Source organism: Citrus clementina, unplaced genomic scaffold (assembly GCF_000493195.1).
Source record: "Citrus clementina cultivar Clemenules unplaced genomic scaffold, Citrus_clementina_v1.0 scaffold_3, whole genome shotgun sequence".
NCBI lineage: Eukaryota > Viridiplantae > Streptophyta > Magnoliopsida > Sapindales > Rutaceae > Citrus > Citrus x clementina.
Genome location: NW_006262339.1, coordinates 40,204,919 through 40,226,282, shown reverse-complemented (window position 1 = coordinate 40,226,282; position 21,364 = coordinate 40,204,919). Strand labels below are relative to the sequence as shown.

The 21,364-nt window shown below is 33.8% G+C and overlaps 4 protein-coding genes across 4 annotated transcripts; 1 reads left to right on the top strand and 3 right to left on the bottom strand.

The window, feature by feature from the left end:
- Positions 1-29: 29 nt before the first annotated feature.
- Positions 30-3,556, bottom strand: LOC18048870 (histone acetyltransferase MCC1). The gene is made up of 6 exons (XM_006443193.2): positions 3,325-3,556; positions 2,043-2,268; positions 1,817-1,961; positions 1,070-1,169; positions 762-990; positions 30-353 (listed from the first exon to the last, which is right to left on the bottom strand). The coding sequence occupies exons 2-6, from the start codon at positions 2,147-2,149 to the stop codon at positions 173-175; spliced, it is 762 nt and encodes a 253-aa protein (XP_006443256.1). The 5' UTR covers positions 2,150-2,268; positions 3,325-3,556; the 3' UTR covers positions 30-172.
- A 616-nt stretch (positions 3,557-4,172) lies between these two features.
- Positions 4,173-9,459, top strand: LOC18048869 (THO complex subunit 7B). Its single transcript, XM_006443192.2, has 3 exons — positions 4,173-4,478; positions 6,654-7,273; positions 9,060-9,459. The coding sequence occupies exons 2-3, from the start codon at positions 6,680-6,682 to the stop codon at positions 9,186-9,188; spliced, it is 723 nt and encodes a 240-aa protein (XP_006443255.1). The 5' UTR covers positions 4,173-4,478; positions 6,654-6,679; the 3' UTR covers positions 9,189-9,459.
- Positions 9,460-10,059: 600 nt separating this feature from the next.
- On the bottom strand, positions 10,060-10,976 carry LOC18048868 (S-norcoclaurine synthase 2). The gene is made up of 2 exons (XM_006443191.2): positions 10,585-10,976; positions 10,060-10,498 (listed from the first exon to the last, which is right to left on the bottom strand). Exons 1-2 carry the CDS (start codon positions 10,763-10,765, stop codon positions 10,212-10,214), a joined length of 468 nt encoding a protein of 155 aa, XP_006443254.1. The 5' UTR covers positions 10,766-10,976; the 3' UTR covers positions 10,060-10,211.
- A 7,038-nt stretch (positions 10,977-18,014) lies between these two features.
- On the bottom strand, positions 18,015-19,447 carry LOC18048867 (S-norcoclaurine synthase). Its single transcript, XM_006443190.2, has 2 exons — positions 19,232-19,447; positions 18,015-18,301 (listed from the first exon to the last, which is right to left on the bottom strand). Exons 1-2 carry the CDS (start codon positions 19,413-19,415, stop codon positions 18,015-18,017), a joined length of 471 nt encoding a protein of 156 aa, XP_006443253.2. The 5' UTR covers positions 19,416-19,447.
- Positions 19,448-21,364: the final 1,917 nt, after the last annotated feature.

Below are 21,364 nucleotides of genomic sequence, written 5' to 3'. Positions count from 1 at the left end.
ACGACTAAAGCTTGTTAAGAAGATCACTATTTAACTGAAGATATTTTATTTCATTGCTTTCATTAATAAGAGTACAGATAAATATGAGAAGAAGAAGTAACTTCACGACCTATGACTATAAGAGCTCTTCTCTTCAAATTTATGACACCATTTACTACATATAAGAACCATATTAAACACACTCACACCCAGTACACTCAGCAGTGAGGTTTCTCCTGCCTTGTGTCCCTACAAGGCGTCGGCTTTCTTTACATTTTGCCCATTTCGGCCATTTCTCTTCGTTCTTCCTCAGCCTTGCAGCCACTGAGTTAAGACCCCTCCTCATGTAACTCACTGCAACTGTTACAAGCTCCCTGCAGATAAAACAGTGATAAGTATCAAATTAGCAGCTAATCCAAAACCTTCATTGCTCTAAAAATACTTGCCGCAGCAGACATATTTAAAGAAAGAAGAGAGTAAAAACTTAAATCAACAGAAAATGCCCACTAAGTATTTTTCTCTTAACCACATCTCCATAAAAAGAGTAGACTTTCATCATTATTAGATCTAACAGATTCAATGGAACTGCATCTTATAAAGCATATAATTTTATATACTACGTAAAATAAATGGTCACATATCACTCTGGACAAACATGGACATTAATTCTTTGCAGGTTCAGCAAAATTTCAGCCCAGCCAATATGTTTGGAAATTCTGCATACTCAATTAGGCAAAGAGCCAGACTTAATAGATGAAAAATAAATTATGAATTGCACTTACAACGGCGAGCAGGGAGAACGGCCACCATTTATGTAGTAAACGAACAAGTATGAATCGTAATGTTGCCCATTGATTAAATAAAAACCATGCAACCTTCGTACGCACTTGAATGACATTTTCTTGTACAAATGGATGGCTGGAATGTTGTAAGAGATCACATGTAAGTACAATGCACGGCATGTTGGGATATTTGAGGCATATTTGATGACCTCGCTAATAAGCGAAGAAGCTGCAAATACAAAATTAACCAAATTAATATTTACGATGACAATAGTTTCAAGTCACATATCATATGAAAAAGCTCCCACCTATTCCAAGATTTCTATAAGTGTCCACTACTCCCAATGTCAAAATGTAGACTAGTGTTTGATCTGATTTCGCTGAATCATAACTGAGCAAATCTCCTATCTGCAAGGTGGATGTCAATTGAAATGAATCCTTAAAATGGAGAAGGAAAATTAATTGCAGAAAGCATGCTTTCAAATATTTACAAAATGAAAACGAAAATTCAAGAGCTTTACATCTTCTCAGCTTGAATTTGATGTCTGACGAATTGTTTGTGTATCACATAGCACTAAAATTTAATATTTAATACAATCACTTATATAGTAACTGAAACTCACCAAATAAAGAAAGCTTTAGAATTAGATTTACTCAGCATGGTATAGAATCAAGTTTATTTTAGCTTATATTGTGGTTAGCCTCTCACTAACGACTTAAAACTTTTTGAGTTGTAAAGCCTAATGAGATACATCTCTCTACAAATACGAAGAAACAAAATATATTATAGTGCTCAACATTCCAGCATACTTTAGCCATTTCTAGTTAGTATGAGGTTTCAAGGGTGAAATTAGGTCCTGAAATTGTTGATAAAGGTTTTGAAATCAGATGTTATTGAAGTATTCAGCCAGATTTCATCAAATTTACTCAGGGTTGGACATATCTTGCTGTGACTGAATATGTGGTAGCATTCAGCAACTAAGATTTAAAAACCATAATTATTAATTCAAAGACATACAAAGCAAGCCACATTCTTATATATAAAGAGGACCCACCTCACTTTCATTTGCCTGCACAATTCGGGCAGTAACAAATCCAATAAGTTCATCGCTGTGACCATTAGGTCGACTCCGGTCAACAGCTCCCCAGGACACAATATCACGTGCATTCACAACATTCTGGAAAAATTCAGACTCATACCTGAAAAGAAAAATGCTTCTTCTTCAAAATGTTACTCGAGTAGTTCAAAAAACTATGTGAAAGCACTAATGGAGTTATTACCTGATAGGAAAAGCATCAGCATGGAGTTGCTGTAAAATCATCAAATCTGAGGGTCGTATGGGCCTGTAGCATATTGTGGGATGGCGGGAAACTTTTGGATTTACCATTGAGAATTTAGCTCTTAATCCCCAACAAAGATAAGAGATATTTGGAGAAATTGTTCATGAACTTCTCCTTCCATTTATGCCACATCAACCATGGCCACAATGAAACTAGTCACTATAAACTGGAAAAAGAATATTGCTCTGATTAGATCCTCCAAAATGCAACACCATGGATCAAGCCACCAATCAAACTTAATTAAATTGGGGAAGAAGAACATTTCCAGACACTGACAAATGGAGACACAGAGAGAGAGAGAGAGAGAGAGAGAGAGAGATGTGAAAGTTGACTGTTCTATGAGACATTGAATCTTAAAGATAGAATTAATGGCTCCATGTTGATTCAAAAACTTGAAAGACCTGATTTAATTATTCCTCCTTGTCAATTTCCAGAATATGGGCAGCAATCAACCAGTTTCACCTAGATAGTTGGTGGTTGCTTGGACAGTTAAATGCCTAATAAAACCTCTTATTTTTCTTAATTAACTTACCACACATGACACACCCCATCTTGCCAATTACTGCTAAAAATCTACAGAATTTGCTAAATTGTGAGCAACCAGTTTGATATTCATTGGTTTAATCTGATGATGAACTGCACCTGAGTATGTGGAGAGGACATTATCGTCCTTGCTCAAACACAAGATCTTAAACTAATATCTATAATTCCTTCATATCTCATATCAAAAGATGCCCCTTTTCAAGGATAATCATATTTCTGTCCTTCCTGATTGGATAAAATTTGACATTTAGAGGGCTTTTCCAATAACATGAGTGCTCATGGATCAATTAGAGCGAGCAAATAAGAGATAAAGCCAATTACAGTCGGTAAGAAAGGCAGGACACTTACAAATTCTCCAACAGATCATTCGTATCACTTCTATAATATTAAAATGAACAATCTATACTAAATTCAAGCATAGACAAAAGCTAAATTACTAATCACAGTTCCAAATATTTCAAATTGAGCACAAAGAATCATGATGCACAGTCAAAGATAGAAGTTTCCAATTGACATACAGGACCAACTTAACATTAAGGATTACATCAAACACCATGATATTAAATTCATTCACCACCCAAAACCCAAATGAAAAAAAAAAAATCTCATAAAAATTGCAATTAGTGTAAGAAAAAACAAAAACCCAGATGAGATCTCAGTAGAGAAAAGGGTTCCTTACAATTCAGTAGCTGTAAGGACAAAGAGAGCGGATAGATTTTGAAGGGCAAGTTTCTTTGTATTCTTCTTTCCCCTCTTTGTATGTAACTTGCTTGCGCGTGTGAATTTTGATACGTCACTGTTGAAGACTTTCCCAATCCTGTTCGAGATGTGTACCGGTGCGTGTATTGTCAGATTCTGTTGAATGGTTTTTGAGTTCTGCCTTAACGGCCTGTTTCCATTGTATTTACAATATTTTTTTTTATTGTTAATATTTTTATAGATAATCAAAATAATAATAATAATAATTTTTTATAAAAAAAAATTCTTATGGGGTGCAGGTGCAGCTACTGATCTTGACATTATTGAATGGGGGCTCTTGTATTTTTCAGCTTAATGTATATGGTAAAGCAAAAGTTAGATTCTCATCCTAATAAAAAATTCAAACTTAAAAAAAAATCATTTACGAGTCACTAAATCAAACTTAGGAGATTAATGGTATTTTTTACTGTGAAAAAATCAGACTTAGGAGATTAATGGTTCTTTTTACTATGAGAAAATCAAACTTAAGAGATCAATAATATTTTTTATTGTGAGCCTTATGATAGTGTTTGCTTTTTAAAAAAAATTTAAATTAATTTTAATGTTATTGAAATATGAATAGGTGTAAATGTATATATCAAAATAATATATTTATTTTTTGTCATATGAGAGTAAGTGATAAATTATTTATTTTTATAAATTTCAAACACCTTAAACCTAATATTTTTACACTTATAATTTTAAAAGTGTTATATATACTTGAATTTTAAATATGTATATATTTAAAATATGAGTCTGTATTAGATATAATTAGATTGCGTAAGCGAAGGACAAGCCCTGGTTAAAAAAGTTGTCTCTAAATTTATGTAAAATTGTTCTATTAATATACGTTATTTGCCACTATATTTATGATACAAATTCATATTTTAATTTTATGAGTATATTATAGTACAGCCTCGCCACGACAGCCGCCAACAGACAGCAGCTATCGCCTCACGATAGCCTTAGCTTCAACTCACGACAGCAACCTCAGCGAATCAGCCTCAGCCAGCACAACAGCAGCCTCGCAGTCGCAGCTGCCATCGGCCACCGTGACGCCTCCCGGTTGTCGCAGCTCACCGTCAGCTCTTCACGGTAACTTCAGTTATAAATAGAATTAATACTGCTGTTGTGAGGTCTAATTTACGATTTGTTAATTATGCTCATCTGTCATCTGTATGAAATGTGTTCATAATTAATTTGGAAACCATGATTGTTTAGGTTTCCAGCCATAGACTCAGGTCATTATGTGCAGAATTGGCAATTTATTGTGTTCAGTTTCATGAGTCAACAGAAAGCAATAAATGTAATTTTTAGGAACTTCCAAGCAGCAGAATGATTCCAGTAGCTCTTCTCGTTATCTTGCTTTTGTTTAGATTCATTGGTACTGTATGATGTTAGAGGATGTGTTTACTGCTAGGGCATGTTATCTTGCTTTTGTTTAGATTCATTGGTACTGTATGATGTTAGAGGATGTGTTTACTGCTAGGGCATGAAGCGTACCTGTAAATAACTAAATTGAACCTATCTATGACATAGATTCAAATATAGAAGTCACAATGCATGTCTGTGACTCTTGTATGTTTATATGGTAAAACAAAATCTCTGGTTGACAACTGCATGCTCTTCTAGAACATGGCACATCTTTAATATAATTTATTATTTGAATTCCAGAGCCCTCCCTTGTAGAAAAGAAATAAACAGTTCATTTTACCACTTTCTCCGTAAATGCCTGTCGCTTTATCATTGCAGCATCTTTCTCAACTCATAATGTTGTGTGAGTGTAAATGAAGACATTATTTGGAACTTTAGAAAGGCATATGAATATTTTGAATTTTTTGTTTTAATACGCGAATATTTTTCATCATTTGGTGTTTTACTTTTTTTTTTTAAAAAAATAATGGTTACTGTAACCAAAATTAGCTTGAATTAATAAACCAATCCAAATTAATAACCGAAACCATATTTGAACTTGAATTAACAATCCGAATCCTATCCAAATTATGAACCCAAACTGAACCGAACTGAATCGAATTAGAAACTGAACTGAACCAAACTGATTTTCGAACGTGTTTGGGTTGAATTCTTGAACCCAAAGAGGTTGCAAACCGAACTGAAAACCGAAATGCCCACCCTTGGCTCGCAACTGCAGGCTCACAAAGAAAGCTCTTTGAGCTCAAAGCGGTTTCTCTCATTTCACTGGTGCTTGTAATTTTACTCTTTGATTTTCTCTTTGGGTTTTATTGTACTCCAAGACTTTGAAGAATGCTTGTGTTTAGTTTTAATTTCTAAGATATGAACTTATACTGAGCACTGGCATAGTATTAATTAGCTTCTGCTATCATTCTGGGTGTTTTTTTGTTGAATTTTTGTCTGATTTGAAAAAAGAATTGAATTATTTGGGGGTCAAATTTAGTTGTTTTGCTTGTCAGGGCAGGAGTTACATTGAGTTTCTTTAAGTAAAATAGGAACGGATTCTATTTCTAGGTCTCAATAAGTGCCACACATACTGGGGCCACTCCTCTGTGTTACGGTCAGCAAGTGCACATATTCATTCAGAAAGTGAGTGTTATGACTGTTGTTAAAAGGCAATCGTGCAACCATTCATCATTTCGAAATCAGGGAAACATTCTTCTTTAGTTGATGGAGCTGACGAGAAATGCTTTTTGGATGGTGGCAAAAAGGTGAAAGAAGAAGGGAGGGGTCCTTTGTCTAGTTTCTTTGTTCTGAAATTGTGTTTTAGGTTTTAGGTCTGAGGGTATTTCTCAGCAATTATTACAAAACTGACTAAGTAGGTATTTTCTTGGCAATTATTACAAAACTGCCTAAGTTTTGAGGTAAAATTTTTGACTTTTTCTGATACAAGCGTTATTTCATTGGTTTATGTGTGTTTTTGATGGGGGCTTTCTGTCCGTGCAGAAACAAAATTAGGAAATAGTGAGTGCTTATGGTAGGCCACGTTGAGAGAATGATTAGGACATTACATATTGCCTTGTAAATGATTGGATTTCTCCGTGCGTTTGAGTATAGTAAACAGTGGTTGAATTACGCTTAATAGTGGTTTCTGGTGAATAATGTGTTGTGGTAGCTTCCTACTGCTGAAACAGTTGCCAATTATATATTTTAGGGCTGGTTGGGCTTGCTCCTTGAAGTCAACGGTCTAGTTGATATGGCTTGTCTCTTTCAAGATTACCATTTGGTTGTACGGCTTAGAACTTACTCTTACAGATATGTATGGGATGTGAATCTGTTCATACATCTATCTTGCAGGATTGAAATTACAAAAAGCAGTTTAAATGCTAGCAAAAGGAAGAAAAGTTCCTGGTAGGGCAGAAACAGTGCCAGTGAACTACGCTTTTGGTCCACATGAAGATGATGTAATCATAAAGCATAGGCTTCTAACCCGCACAACTACCACAAGGGGCGAACCCCCATTGAAGAAACTTCAGAAGAAATTTACCTCATTTGTACTTGAGATTGAGAAGGATGAAGATAACAATAATGACTGTGAAAAACTTGCTAAAGCTTTCCTGCAGGAGTTGTCCACTTTTGAGATTCCACTTCTTAAGAGTAAAGCTGTTATTGATGCAAACCTCAGAGAGAAGGAGAACTTCAATGAACTGAAAGAAGAGATAAATAGGCAAATATTGCAGGCGAAGGCTGACATAGAAGATTTAAAGAAACAACTTGAAGAGAGTAAGATTGAAAGACAGCACAAGGAGGAGTGTGAGGCAATTAGGAAATTGATTGCTGTGCAGCCACCAAGATCAGAGACTCAAAGGATTATTACTGACCTGGAGAAAGAGATTGCAGCATTAGAAGCAGAGAATACAGCTGGTTCAAGGTTGCTGGAGCTTCGGAAGAAGCAGTTTGCTCTTTTGTTGCATGTGGTATGTTGCAGTTTGCTACTAAGTAATTTATCTGCTTTGCCATTCCTTTGCATTTGTGTTCAAGTTTCCTCTGCTGTCTATGTGCATGCAATTTTTGTACAAAAGTACATCTTTAATATTTAGATCCTTCCTCGTCCTGCCATTCTGTGAAATTTCTACCATATTGTTTGTTTTGGAGGTTTTGCCACTTTATCAACTACTTCTACAAAAACCCTTACGAATTTTAAATTATAAGCACAATGTTACTATCTTGGCGCAAATATGCTAAACTCTATTGCATGATTGTGGTTGGTATTTTGCTCCCTAAATTGGGGCCTCTTTTTACTTCTCAAATTTCCAGTTCTTATTCTACAGTGTGTTATAGTGAATTTTTGTTTGTATTAGAGACTTTTGTTACATTCACTGGAGCACTTTATAGCACCACTACCACATTGATGTTAGAAGTTAACTCTGGCATTTTTACATGGGTTCATTCTGGATTATGGTTTTTATTGATTTGAACATGTCACGCTGCGGTCTAAATTTCCCCTGCTGTGATCTGGGTATGATGATTCCTACACAAGTAAAGAAATGCGTGATTATTAGTTCTAAGCTGTGGAAGATGCAATAGGAGGAACGCATCTAACTGGGATGTGGGTGGGCTTGTTTGATAAATATGTTGGAATTGACTGCGATCTAAAAATTACGGAGGAAGTGAAATAGTATGATATTTCTCCTGTTCATGAGGAGATCTTTGAATTTGCAGTTTCTATGTGGAGAACAAATAAACATCTGTACTTTTTCAGTAAAGCATGATGTGACTTGATTGATTTATAGGCAATTTCATTTAAAGTTCAAAATTGTTTGGGCTTTGTAGGCAAGCAACATGGTTGATTTTGATACAACAGTGGTGATCTTTACTTTCGCTGACTTGATAGAATTTCCTTAGAAATTTGCATGAAATCCATTCTTGTTAAACTTTTTGTTTTGTTAGTTTTGGGGAAATTTTCTATGATATTGTTTCCTTTGAGGGAAAGGCTTTTGTATATCTGGTGCCTAGGAACTGTGTGGTAGGAGCGTCCGGTGGATTTGTGGAGAGAAAACAGGAATGTCTTGGATCTAGTTTTGAAATGAATGATTTTAGAGCTAGTTTAGAGTTGCTTTGATTTACAAATAATATGGATGAACTGCGTTGAAGAATGATCTGTGAAAAAAAGCAGCAAAGTGTTTGGCAACTATAATTGTGAAACTGCTAGTAGTCTTTATAAATTTTGTACAATGTTACTGTGAAAGTTCCACGACATTGTTTAATGACCACAATGAGATATGCTGAAATTCTGGGTGTTTTGGGCAGGATTAGTAGAAGCTTACATTGTCATAACTCTTTTATTGATGGATTTATATTTGTTTTATGCCTGTGTATGTAGTTGCCCTCCATGGTTCACCTTAAAGAGTTCAGAAATCTATGACTATATATATATAGAGAGAGAGAGCCCAATAATATCTTGAAATCACAGAACTTCTACTTCTGTGACTGATTTTGCTGGTCACTGCTATTTTGTTAAAATCTTCATATTAACAAATGAATTCATATCTCACTTTCATTTATTTCCCATTTCCATTATTATTTTTAAGCTGGATGCTTCAAGCTGTAAGCATTTTCACTTTCCCACCGATTGTATATTGACATGAAAAATAAAGTTGAGCTTGCTGGATGTGCAGTCGGTGATCTATTTTATTATGGTAAAGTTGAATCTGTATGATTGGTGCTTCAATTTATACATGTATTGTTGCAATTTTTCTGCAGGTGGATGAGTTACAGAATACCATGGAGGAAGAACAGAAGAATTTGATTGAGGAGATGAGAATGGCCGAGGAGCAGAAGGGTGGAATGGAGGATGCTAGTGGGGGTTCAGAAGCCATGGCTGTTGATTAGTGCATTGTGACATCTCAGTCTACCAGTTGTATGGTTCCTCATCTGCCAAAGAATTTGGAAGTTTTGCTACTCATGTACCGGAATTTTCATCGTAACAGTACTCCTATAGCGTTGTTGTGATACTATGACCAAGACCTTGCATTGTAACATCATAGAATTAGTTATTCTCATGCATGTGTAGATGGAAATTGAGTAGAGCCATCAGAACCATCCCACACTCGTTCCACTATGCTTTCTCACTCTGTGTTTGATGAATTTATCTTCTGATAAAGCATGGTGCGGAACACAGAACATGGTAGTGTGTGTTTCCTGTTAGACTGCCAAAAGGAAATGAGCTCATTTCTTGAAACCATGGAGATGACCTCAATATTATTCGAACACAAGACAAGTGACTATCCACTCAAAAGTATTGTTGGCCAATGAGTTATGCTTAGGGACAAAGTCAGAGATAGTATAGAAAGCATGAGAGGAGAGAAACAATCACAAAAATTTGGATTGAGATTCCCATCTAACTTAAGCTTTTCTTTAAGCAAAATTCACGTGGGTGATGAAGGTCAATAGGCAAAAATCTATGAATCTTTTGAAACTAATTATCAACTACATTCAGCATGGTTGATACGTAATAGGCATGTGATGCAAAATCTTAAAACCTTTATAGTGGTTAAATAGAGCTCGGGCAAGCGACCCTGCATCTGGAAGAAGCTGGCAAATCAAACACTTTCGTCACCTCGGGATTTCCTCCGCAAATTATGCAAGTTTATATAGACTGTGGTGACGATTGGAGGTTGAGAGTCAATTTAACGGAAGATGGTATATGCTTTTCAGATTCATCTTCCGTATTGGAAACATCAATCACTTGGTTGTCATCAAGAAACTGCCCAACATAACAGTAGCTCTTATTGAAAGTGTAGCTGAAATACATGGTATTATTATGACTTTATGACAATTCCATACTTGAGATGTTATTGTCTTTGTTGCTGCTGAGAAAGGGTTACTAAAGATGGGCAATTTATAGTCTTGAGCTTAAGCCTTGTTGTTGAGGAGATAGTTCTTGGCCATTTCTGCAATCTTTGCCACTGCGTCGGTACTGACAAAGGAAGCATTAGCAGCAGCTTCCTCTTTGAGTTCATACTCAATTATTGATCTGATGATGCAGGAATCACTCCCTTTCTCTATGATCTCAAAGATCACTCTAAACAGAGTAAATCCCACATCCAGATACCCTCCTTCTACTGCGTCTGTCACTTTCACTCGCCTCTCGTTATCGATCTCAATGAACTTCTCTTTGTAACCAGCAAAACCCGGTGTGCCTAGTTCAATCAAAAGACGCAAAAAACCATGAAACACAGAAAGTTTCTCACCTTAAAGAGTGTATTATTCAAAAGACAGTACCTACCCGGTGTGAATTTGAGGTGAAGAATGGTGCCAACACCTCCATCGCCTTCTACAATTTCAATTTCTTCAACCGTATCGGACTCTTTCTCAACAAGCTTTGCCAGTTTAATTGTGCCATAGAGTTCCCAAGCTTGGGCGGCTGGCACGTTTACCTCCAACTCATGGGAAACCTGCCCTTTCATTTTCTCTCTCTCTCTCCTTAGCTATTTTTGCAAACCTATTAAGCTTTATGTATACTTTCAACAAAGTGAATAAACGTGAAGGCAAGTCCACCAAATGCATCCAGCAAGCATCAAATGAGGTTTGCTTAGACTTAGTCGAAGCAGCCGGCCTATGATTCCTATGACGGGTGCTGCATCTTATTAATTACAACCCCCAAACTTCTTTTTCATTTAAAATACCAAATGTTTCCTTACATATGTCCGTGGACGGAGGCCGGCTAGTCATCTGTATTTGACTGGGCGTGAATGGCTTTTTTTTTTTAAAATAATTTTAAATGGTGGGGGGTTAGATCATGTTAAGAGATTAATGGATCAAACAGATACACAACTAAAGTAATGATCACATAGGGACACTAAAATTTATGTGGTTTCATTTTTAGTCTACGTCCACGGACGAAGACAAAAGGATAAAACTTTACTAGTAAAATAATGGTTATAAGTATTATAATATTTTAGCTTACTACTCAGAATCTAATACACATAATTTCTCAAATCACTAAACTCTCAAAAACTTTACAATTTAAGCTCTCAAAATTCTCGGCTTCTCACTCTCAAGAGAACAAATGAATTGAAGAAAGAAAGAAATTATGATGAGTGAAGAGGGGAAATGAAGTCTCTATTTATAGGCTTCATTTCCTCTCCTTTTATAATGTTCCAATATGAAATTTTAAAGTACGTGATATATATATTAATAGTTTTCAGGTTTGGGATGTTAAAGTGTGGAAAAAGTCGGGGAAAACTTTTAAACCGTGGGGTTTTAAAAGCATAAAACTTGAAACGCTTAAACCGTACGGTTTATGTGTTTTCCTGAACGTTTCCACATTTTAAAATTCTGAATTAGAATATATATATATATATAAACAGTAAAATATTATTTTCTCTTCTTTCAACAATTGCGGCCCACCATTTCAATTGTTCAACAATCACGGCACTGCTCTTCTCAGCCCTTGCTAGATTTTGAAAAAAAAATTAAACTCATTTTATTTTTTAGTTGATTTATAATAAAGTCTTTGGTAAATTTTTAAAATAACTAAAAAACCAATATTTAAATACAGTGTTTAGAAATAAAAAAATCAAAATCAAATCCCTAACCACAATGGATCTTGTGCCAAAGAAAACCTCCATCGGCTTGTGGTCTATCTTTGTCCGACTCCCACTTTATCACACTTCTTTGTTTTCATGCCACAGACGCTACAACCTGCAGTTCACACTCGCAGCCTGGCACCACCGTATCTTCGCAGCTCACACTCAACTTGATGTTTACATTATGGATGTGGGTTCTGACAACAAATTTTCAGGATTGAAAGGGATTGGTGAGCTAGCAAAAAAATTGTTTGAGATTAACAAGGATAAATTATATTTATTAGTGTTTTTATTGGTAACAAGGATAAATTATATTCATTAGTGTATTTATTGGTGACATTAGCATTGATTTTACCAGTTGTCATAGCTACAGTAGAAAGAGCATTTTCAACTACGAATTTTGTGAAAAATCGTATGTGAAATCGGATGAAAGATCAATGGTTGAATGACAGTCTTACTATATACATAGAAAAAGATATATTTTGTATCCTTGCTAATGAGGTTATTTTTTAACATTTTCAACCTATATAAAACCTCGTTGAGGACAGTTGTATGTGTATTGAATTAAATATTTTAATGAATTTTTATTTTGATATATATTATTTGTGGATCATTTTCTTAAATTAAATTACTATTTGAACTTAGCCCTCGCTAAAAATAATTCATGGCACCACCACTAGCTCTTCTAGAAGAGTGGTGCTGACCATTCTTAATAAAATTAACCGCAGAAGTTGCCTCTTAGAAAACATGTCTAACCAAGATAGAGGGAGTTGAGGACAGGATTCGAACTCGATGCAAAATATTTACATAAGCCCAATGCCCATAGGCCGAAGATTGAATTCAAGAGACTACAGTAGCTGAGTCAGACTCTACCTCTAGTATAGAGTTACCAAGCTGAGCAACAAGCTTTAAACCCTCAAAAATCGCCATCAGCTTAATATAAAGGATTCGTTGATGACCTAGAAAAAAAAAAAAACCAAAAGCAGCGAGGACCATACCATGGTGATCACGAAGGATACCACCCGTAGTCGACAACTTATGATTGCCTCTAGAGTAACCATCCACAATCAACTTCACCACCTCAGGCGACGGCCGCAACGAAGAAATTAATCTAATTGGCCTCCTAAATGGACCAATAACTCTCAATTCCTCCCTAATTCAAGAATCGAAAACTCCCCGTTGTTGGGAATGTTTAAAGCTAAAGGCTGACTTAGCTAGCCTGAGGTCCAACGTTACCTGATAAATAACCATATCCAAAGAAAAAGCCATTGAGTAGAACTTAAAAGTATTAAGAGCATTCCAGACATGCTGCAAAATGAAGCAAAGGAGGAGTGCTTGAAGATGATTTTGAGAGGGAGCACAACACTACCAATGAATTAGAAGAGCATGGGGGAACAAATAGACAACATGCCACAAACCAAAAGCATGGAGAAAATGGTGCCAAACTTGTCTACTCAACGGGCAATTGAGAAAAAGATGCCAATAAGTCTTAATAGCTTGACCATAGAGACACTGAGAAAACATATAAAATTCCCTCGAGCACAAGGCATCGTTAGTAGCCAAAAAGCCATGTAATACCCACTAGAGGAGGAAAAAAAAGAGTAGGAATATGCTACTGCCATATAATAGAAAAAACATAATCCCACGGCCGAGAGCCACGAACAAGCTTCCAAGCTATCCGTAAACAGAAATCACCATCATGAGGAGGATCCTAACGAATCATGTCTGTACCCATTCTAGAAATAAGAATCAACATAATCTATTCAACAATCGATGAGGGCAACACATCATAGAGCTTACCCATATCCTAGACAGTACACTACCAATAAAAGAAAATTGGCACTATATAAGCCGTATTGAAATTATGAAAAAACAAAAACAAAAAAGGACAAGAGTGCAACTGACAATCGTATAGAAACTACACATCCCATAGCCAAACCATCGAACCACACATGAGGCTCAGCAACACATTGAATCAAGCAAAGCTGTCTCCAAAGCGAAGAAGCAAGATAATGAAATTGAACGAACCTTGGGTGCATAGCTCTGCAGCAATTGGACTTCATGAAAGAAGCCCAAACAAAGCGTTTTTCTTGAAAATGCCATCGAAGTTTAAGCTGAAAAGCCGAGCCAGATCATTAAAAGATCGGATGCCCAAGCACCCTCCTTAACCGGATGACAAACCGAATGCCATCTACACCAATGAATCCGCCTCCTAATTTCTGAATTACCCCATAAGAACTGAGTGAAAAGGGCAAAAAAAAAAAAAAAATTTCTTTTGTCCTGTTCATTAATAGTAGCAGCATTCTCTCTTAATTTTGTTAATTTGGATGAGATCATGGAATTTTCTTCCAAAGTTGCGGAACTAACCACTCAATTAGAAAGTCCTCTACAGATGTTGAATAATGGCTACAGGTGGTCAAAGAACATGCACCAGTGAATGTTTATTAGATTTGTAATTATCCGAGTTCAAGTATTCAAGTAATGATAGCTAATAAAGATGTAATAAAAATTATTGATATTTACATGAAAGGCGAAAAGAAATATATAATATCATACTCTTTATAACATCACTCAATATGTATGCAAACACTAGGTGGCGTTTGTTTGTCTTATTCCTTATCTATTGGTGATAGTGATCGAAAAACATATGGTAACAATGCATAGTACTTTTAATTCTTATATCTTAATTACGATAAAGGCTATTGTATGTGTAGTGATTTGGGTGCTATAGAAATAGATGAGCAACCCAACCACTGGCAAAGATCACAAACTAGATCAACAAAGATGCTATGAACCCAAACAATCAAGCTTTAAGTTTTAAGAAAACCTTGTGATGAAAAATGGCATCAGAACACACCCAAAACAAGAATTAGAAACAAATCAAACACAAAACAAGAAGAAGGATTTATGTGGTTTGATTGTGCAAAGAAGCACAATCTACATCCACGGGAGAAGCCAAAAAAGCAAGATTTATTGATGATTCAAGTAACCCTTACAGAGCAACACAAGAATTAACTACTAGGAACAAGATGAAGCTTTCTCACTATTTTAACTCTCTTTATAACGCTCTCTTATCTCTCCAGAAACTGCTTCGAAGGTCAGCTTATATAGTAGCTGATAAAGAACCCAGAAAGCACAGATTTCCGCCACCTGGATTAACAGCTTCTAACAAACTTGATTCTTCCACCACGTGCACTTCACATGCTTCACTTAAACCTTTGGCCAAAACGTCTTCAGTTCCTACCATTTTGAACTTAAGTAAGCCACATGCTGAGCTCGTTTAATATGATCAAGTTTTGGATTCATCATTTTAGTCCACAGTATGTTATAAAAATGATAATTTATGTGCCGTCCATCACATCTATGTAACAACATGCATAGATCGATCAACACTTGTTATCCCTCATTTGTGAATAATTATCTTAGTTCAGATAGAGATCCCACAATGTGGTCAAGATTTTGTGCATGAAATTGTTGTTGGAAGGATATGAGAATCATTCTTTCTGTTCCTTGCGATTATTTTAACTTTATGTTCCTTGTGAGAAAATACCAGAAATAATAAGGGAGAATTGTCCGATTTCTCAATTTTCCTTCAAGTTAGATTTGGTTAATATAGTAGTGAATATATACAGTACGAGATAAGTTACATTTTTGAGCCGAGGCTTCGTTTTTATATCATAGGAAAGCATACATGCCAAGTGCCAACTTCGTCTATTTGAAATTGAGCCCTTTGAATATCTAAATGACATGAACATGTATTATTTATTTGTGGATCTCCTATGTTACATTTAACATAATATACACCAACACACAGCAACAATACCCATAGGTGAGACTCACCTAGGGGTGGCAAAAAAGCTCGGGTCGGCCCAAGCCCGCGAGCTTAGGCCCAGCCCTCACCCATGAGGGCCTGGACAAGGGCCCAAGAAAAAAAATCCGGACAAAGCCCAAATCCACTACTTTTTAAAAAAAATAATTTTATAAATTAGAATAATATAACTAAAATTGAAAAGTAATTTAAAAATAAAAAAGAAAACTTAAATTCTTAACTTATAAATCAATTATGATTCAAAAAAACTAAAATTATGATACTAAATTCTCTCTTTTGTGTCAATTAATTAAGAGAGCGTTTGAATTAGAAAATACAGTATTAAAAAAAATTAAAATTATGAGTTTTTATTTGCTTTATTTATTATTTTAATTTAAAATATTCATTTTCTTTAATTTATCTATAATTGTTGTAACTTGTTGATCATTAATTTATTTCAAATTTATGATAATTTATAAATTTTAAAATAAATAAATAAAGCCCGAGCCCGGCCCAGGCCCGTACACTTAGCTGACAGAGGGCCTGGACATGGGCTTGAAAAAGTCCGACACAGGCCCGCTATTTAGTATCCCTAAACCCACCACTGTTACTCTGTGTGTGCTGAGTATTGGTCAAAGTATAATTATTTTTTTGGGGGGGGGGGGGGGGGGGGGGGGATGATGATGAATGCAAATCACATTATTTTTAAAGAATTTTCTATGAGCTATTCAAGAGCAAAACACTTTGGAAAGCACGTTGCTTTTAGCTTCAAGCTTTGTTACTGAATTAATATATAATAAATTTACAAGGGTTTTTTTACACCTATATCTATATAGGGAAAAATTAATTTGGGATGATCATAACTTGACGTGTTTTTGCCGGAAACTTCAATAAAGTGCTGGGGACCATGCCACTATTGCAACGATTTGACTTTTGATTGAACCTAGCTACAAACATCGTGTGTCGATTCACTAGACTTTTTTATTTTAATTTTTTTAATTTTGAATCCAAAAATGGTCATCTAAATTCTAAGATTTATCTAAAAAAAATTAAAATGTACATAAATTTGAACATTGTTTAAACTAAGTCTCTGAGTGTATTTAGACAAACATTGGGGATCTTCAGGCTTATATATGGCTATGGAGAAAGATCTACGACTCCTCAAAATTATATTTATATTTACACTGTTTTTTGACCCTCGGATAAATGATTAATCAATGATTAAGATTATATGTAATTAATTCTATCGACTATATTTATAAATAACTAATGACATAGATTTTTGGGCATTAATTTTCTCTCACTAATTTTCTCATTCCTTAGTTCATTTTCTTTAATCTCTCTTTGTCATCTTCTTCATGGTTTCACAGTATAACAAAAGCTTGTTACAGAAAAAAAATAGAAAAACTGCAGAATGCTTCAAAAATCAATGGTATTTTATGACTTTTTTAAAAAAAAGAAAAAATGTTTATTTTCAACCTCTATTTTTGTAAAATTTATCACAGCGAAACTTTAGAAGATAAAAGCTTTATTTCATACGCGAGCTTGTAAAACGTAAATTAAAAATATTACGTAAGTTTAAGCAGCCATTATTGATCTACAATTTTAGTTGTGTGTGAAACTGTGGATCAATTAATATTGGCTTGAATAAAAATCAATGATGTTTTTGAAAATCGATCATTGCATATGTGTTTCAGAAAAATAACAAGTTCTTCAACTTCAAGTTAGCTGATTTTGCTGGAATTCTTTTACAAATGCATGAAAATGTTGTCGATAGGTTTTAAGTGAAGCAATTAATGAGAAGATGAAACAAATACAAAGTAAGAGATAAGTTAAAAAAATAAAAATAAAAACTATGGAGGGATAAGTGAATAAGTAGGAGAGAGAAATGTTAATTAAGAATTACTAATAATATAGTGTTAATAAATTATTATTTAAAATCTATGTCGTTAAATCAACCTAATTTTAAACCATCCATTGGTTATTAAATTTAAGGACTACAAAATGATGTAAAAATAAATGTAATAATATATGTGTGTGTGTATATATATAAAAATTAATTTTCACATTTGTTGTGCTCATCTTATGCTTATGAGTTGAAATGTTTGAATCGAATGAATCGAAATTAATTGCCAAAATGCATTACTAAATAAATACAGAGAATACAAACTCCATGCATATATAATCTTTATAGAACAAAAGATTTGTTAATTATATTCAAGCACAAATCACACTGTATATTATTTCTTTATTCTTCTTCTTCTTCTTCTTCAAAGAGAATTTTTATTGAATAGTTATTTCTAAGCATTGGCTTTCTTTTCACTTTTCAGTATTAAGATACTTGGCAATAGCTTCAATGGCTGTTTGGAAACACTCCATCTTAATCAAAGAAACCTTATGGGCTAATTTATCATCGATCTCATAATCCACTGTTGATCTGACAATAGTTGTTTGAGGATCTTTCTCAATGATCTCCGCACGAATCAGAAGATAATCAAAACCAAGATCTTTGAGTCCTCCTTCAATAACTTCAACTTCTATAATACGCTTCTCATCATCAATCATTCTATATAATTCCTTCGTATCACTTTTTCCCCATGAAGCTTCTGGAAACAAATTAAAAAAGGATAGCAAGTAAAAGATCAACAGCTTACACATACTCATAGTGATTAATTTAGAAGAAAATCAATATATAGTTAAATGACAATGCACTTTTTTTTTATCTAAATAAAAAAAAATCTGAATGAGAAATAAATATTATATTCTAAAAATATCTCTATTAAATGTACTTATTTTCTAAACTATAAAACATAATCCATTTCTTAGTTTCGATTTACAAGGTCATAAATATCTAATAATGATGTTTTAAATATTTTTATTTATAAAAACAAATAATATTCAGTATTAAAAAAGAAAAATAAAAAATAAACATGTCATTTAGATATTTGTATTTAAATTCATTTAGATTTCAAAAAAAAAAATTTAGATCCATTCAGATTTCATATATAAAAAACAAAGATATAAAAAACAAATACTGTCTAGTTTAAAATTTTTAATTAGATTTTTTTTTCGATCTTCTCTCATTCTCTCTATACCAGCCAGCTCCGATGACCTTCATCTCCCAAGGAAAGCAAGCAAAGTTTACGAGGAGAACTAATGATTCGAATTACGTAAATACCGTCAATTCGTTTTTTTTTTTTTTTTTTTTTTTTTTGGTCTTATCCACGAGGTATCCTGGGGAGGGCCTCAACTGTGGGAGGCACCTTTAAGCCCGTACCACAACCCAGACTAGAAGTCCCCGCTCGAACCGGGAGGCACAGGTTCTCCCAACAAAGGCGATTTTCCTGCGACTCGAACTGAGGAGCAAACTCACTCAAGCCACTTAAGGGGACTCTATTGCCAGTAGAGCCAACACTTTGTTGGTGTTTTTCTTTTTTTTTCAATGACCTTTGATACGCTGTTGTTAGTGTATGTAAGTGAATGGAAAACTTTATATTAGATAAATAAAATGAAATTAAAAAAAAAAAAAAAAGGACCTTGTGGGTTAGCAATGTTGACAATGGTACCAACACCTCCATCGCCATGTTCAACTCGAGGCTCGCCAACCATCTCTCCTAATATTTCATGCAAAATTCTCACACGCTTAATATCCCTGTACGCATCCCAGAACTCCTCGGCTGCCACCTTTACAGTTGTTTCCACCACCATTTGTCCCTTCATATTTTCTTAATCTCCGCGAAACTGCAACTTTCTTGGTGAGCTACATCGTACTAAATTTATAGCCCTTCAATACCAATATTAAAGTAGAAGAGTGATGGCGACAGTTGCCGTTCGGCCACTGTCTCGCCGTCCGTGTGTCCCACTATTTTGACTTTTCTGTAATTTTAAATCAATAATAAAATATCGACAATTTTGATTTAATTTTTAATATTATTATTTTTATGTTCAGTTATTTACTTTAATATCCTCATCCTCTCCCCCTCTCCGAATATTTTTCTTCTTTTTCGTCTGCTCACTGCAGCTTCTTCAATTTCTTCACCAACTTTCTTTTCTCCCCTGTAGAAGTGAGGACAGTGATGGATGACTTAGTAGAGGATTTTTCATTAGGCTCACAGAAAATTCAATCCCAGTTGGGTCAATCGCCTTGTTTTTTAAAATAAAATTTTAAAAAATACTTTATTTTAAAAAATAAATCACAAAATTATCTTAATCATGTAGATACGACAGCATACACTTGAAAAACTACCATATCAGAAGTTTTTTTTTATTTTTCCAAGCTTTCAAAGAATAAAAAAGAAAGAAACGAAATTGATGAAGAAATATAAGAAGAATTAAGTTACAGTGGGCAGAGGAGAAAAAGAAGAAAAGAACTCGAAGAGTGGAGAGGATGAGGATATTAACGTAAATTTATTCGGCATTAATATTATAATATTAAAATAAATTAAAAGTTTTCAATATTTTATTATTGATTTAAAATTATATAGAAATCAACGTAATGGAACAGTTGGGGAGACGAGAAACTAGGGACCGAGACAGTCACCCGTAAAGGGCAACAGATACTAGTACTTTTCATTAACATATAAAAAGCAAATAATCAGTTTAACAAAAAAATTATAGCGAGTAAATGTTGACGAAATGTAGTGCGGTTTGGTAATACTATAGCATTTACAGTGATTGATGTTACTTATATTGTATAAATAACCACTTATAAAATAAATCGGTTAAATATTAAGTTAAATTTATTTTTAAAAGTATTGTAAACTTTAAAAGCAATTGTAAATGTTTGACAAGTTTTTTTGTTGAACTATTATAATAATATAAATAACTGAATTGGATATAATATTTAATAAAATTTATCTACACATTTATAAATATGTATATGTAATTTTTTTATTGTGCATATTTAATTATTGATACATAAAATAATTTTATACTATTAATTTTATTTTTATTTTACTATTTCAATATAATTGGTAATAATTTAACTATCTCGTTATAATTGGTAATAATATTTTTTTGTGTGCATATTTAATGATTTTATTTCCTAATTAATAAGGATAAGTTTAGATTTTTAAAATATATAAAAGGCTATATGTGGATTCGTATTAAGTATAAAGTTGATTATCAAAATCAGATTTTGAAAAGTTACTATTTCCTTACTTTTAAAAAGCTACTATGGGATGAGATAATTTTGAAAAAAAAAAGATTTCTAAAAAAATTTACCAAACATTAAAATTAACTTTCAATTTTTTAAAATTACTTTTAAACCTCCTAAAAAGAATTCCAAATAGATCCGAACTTAGATATTATACTATTAATTGATTTTTTTTTCTAACACCTTATGATATGATATGAAGTATATTTTATCAACATTTTGTCAGATTGTTTTTCCCCAAGTTATTCAACCTTAGATCACATTAGTTTAAAACATTTATTCAACTTTGATACTGATTAGTTTTTATTTATTGTTATATTCTTCTCCTTTTTTTTTTACCAGAAATGCTGCTATATACATGGCTAGCGATCTGTCTTTATCTTTTTTTCATTTAACAAAATCCTCCATCAAATAAAAGTAATACAATACTCACAAGTAGAGTTAAATAAGACCACGTACTCGAAGATTAGGCACATAAATCATTAATCACATAAACTTTGGGAAAATGTTAATT

Excerpts from the sequence above, each read along its gene's own strand:
- LOC18048870 (XM_006443193.2), bottom strand. The coding sequence starts at position 2,149 with ATGGTAAATCCAAAAGTTTCCCGCCATCCCACAATATGCTACAGGCCC. Across the intron at positions 1,962-2,042 it reads GCTGATGCTTTTCCTATCAG|GTATGAGTCTGAATTTTTCC; the intron begins GTAATAACTCCA and ends TTTTCTTTTCAG. Across the intron at positions 1,170-1,816 it reads TGCAGGCAAATGAAAGTGAG|ATAGGAGATTTGCTCAGTTA; the intron begins GTGGGTCCTCTT and ends TCCACCTTGCAG.
- LOC18048868 (XM_006443191.2), bottom strand. The coding sequence starts at position 10,765 with ATGAAAGGGCAGGTTTCCCATGAGTTGGAGGTAAACGTGCCAGCCGCC. Across the intron at positions 10,499-10,584 it reads TCACCTCAAATTCACACCGG|GCACACCGGGTTTTGCTGGT; the intron begins GTAGGTACTGTC and ends TGATTGAACTAG.
- LOC18048869 (XM_006443192.2), top strand. The coding sequence starts at position 6,680 with ATGCTAGCAAAAGGAAGAAAAGTTCCTGGTAGGGCAGAAACAGTGCCA. Across the intron at positions 7,274-9,059 it reads TTGCTCTTTTGTTGCATGTG|GTGGATGAGTTACAGAATAC; the intron begins GTATGTTGCAGT and ends ATTTTTCTGCAG.
- LOC18048867 (XM_006443190.2), bottom strand. The coding sequence starts at position 19,415 with ATGAAGGGACAAATGGTGGTGGAAACAACTGTAAAGGTGGCAGCCGAG. Across the intron at positions 18,302-19,231 it reads CAACATTGCTAACCCACAAG|AAGCTTCATGGGGAAAAAGT; the intron begins GTCCTTTTTTTT and ends ATTTGTTTCCAG.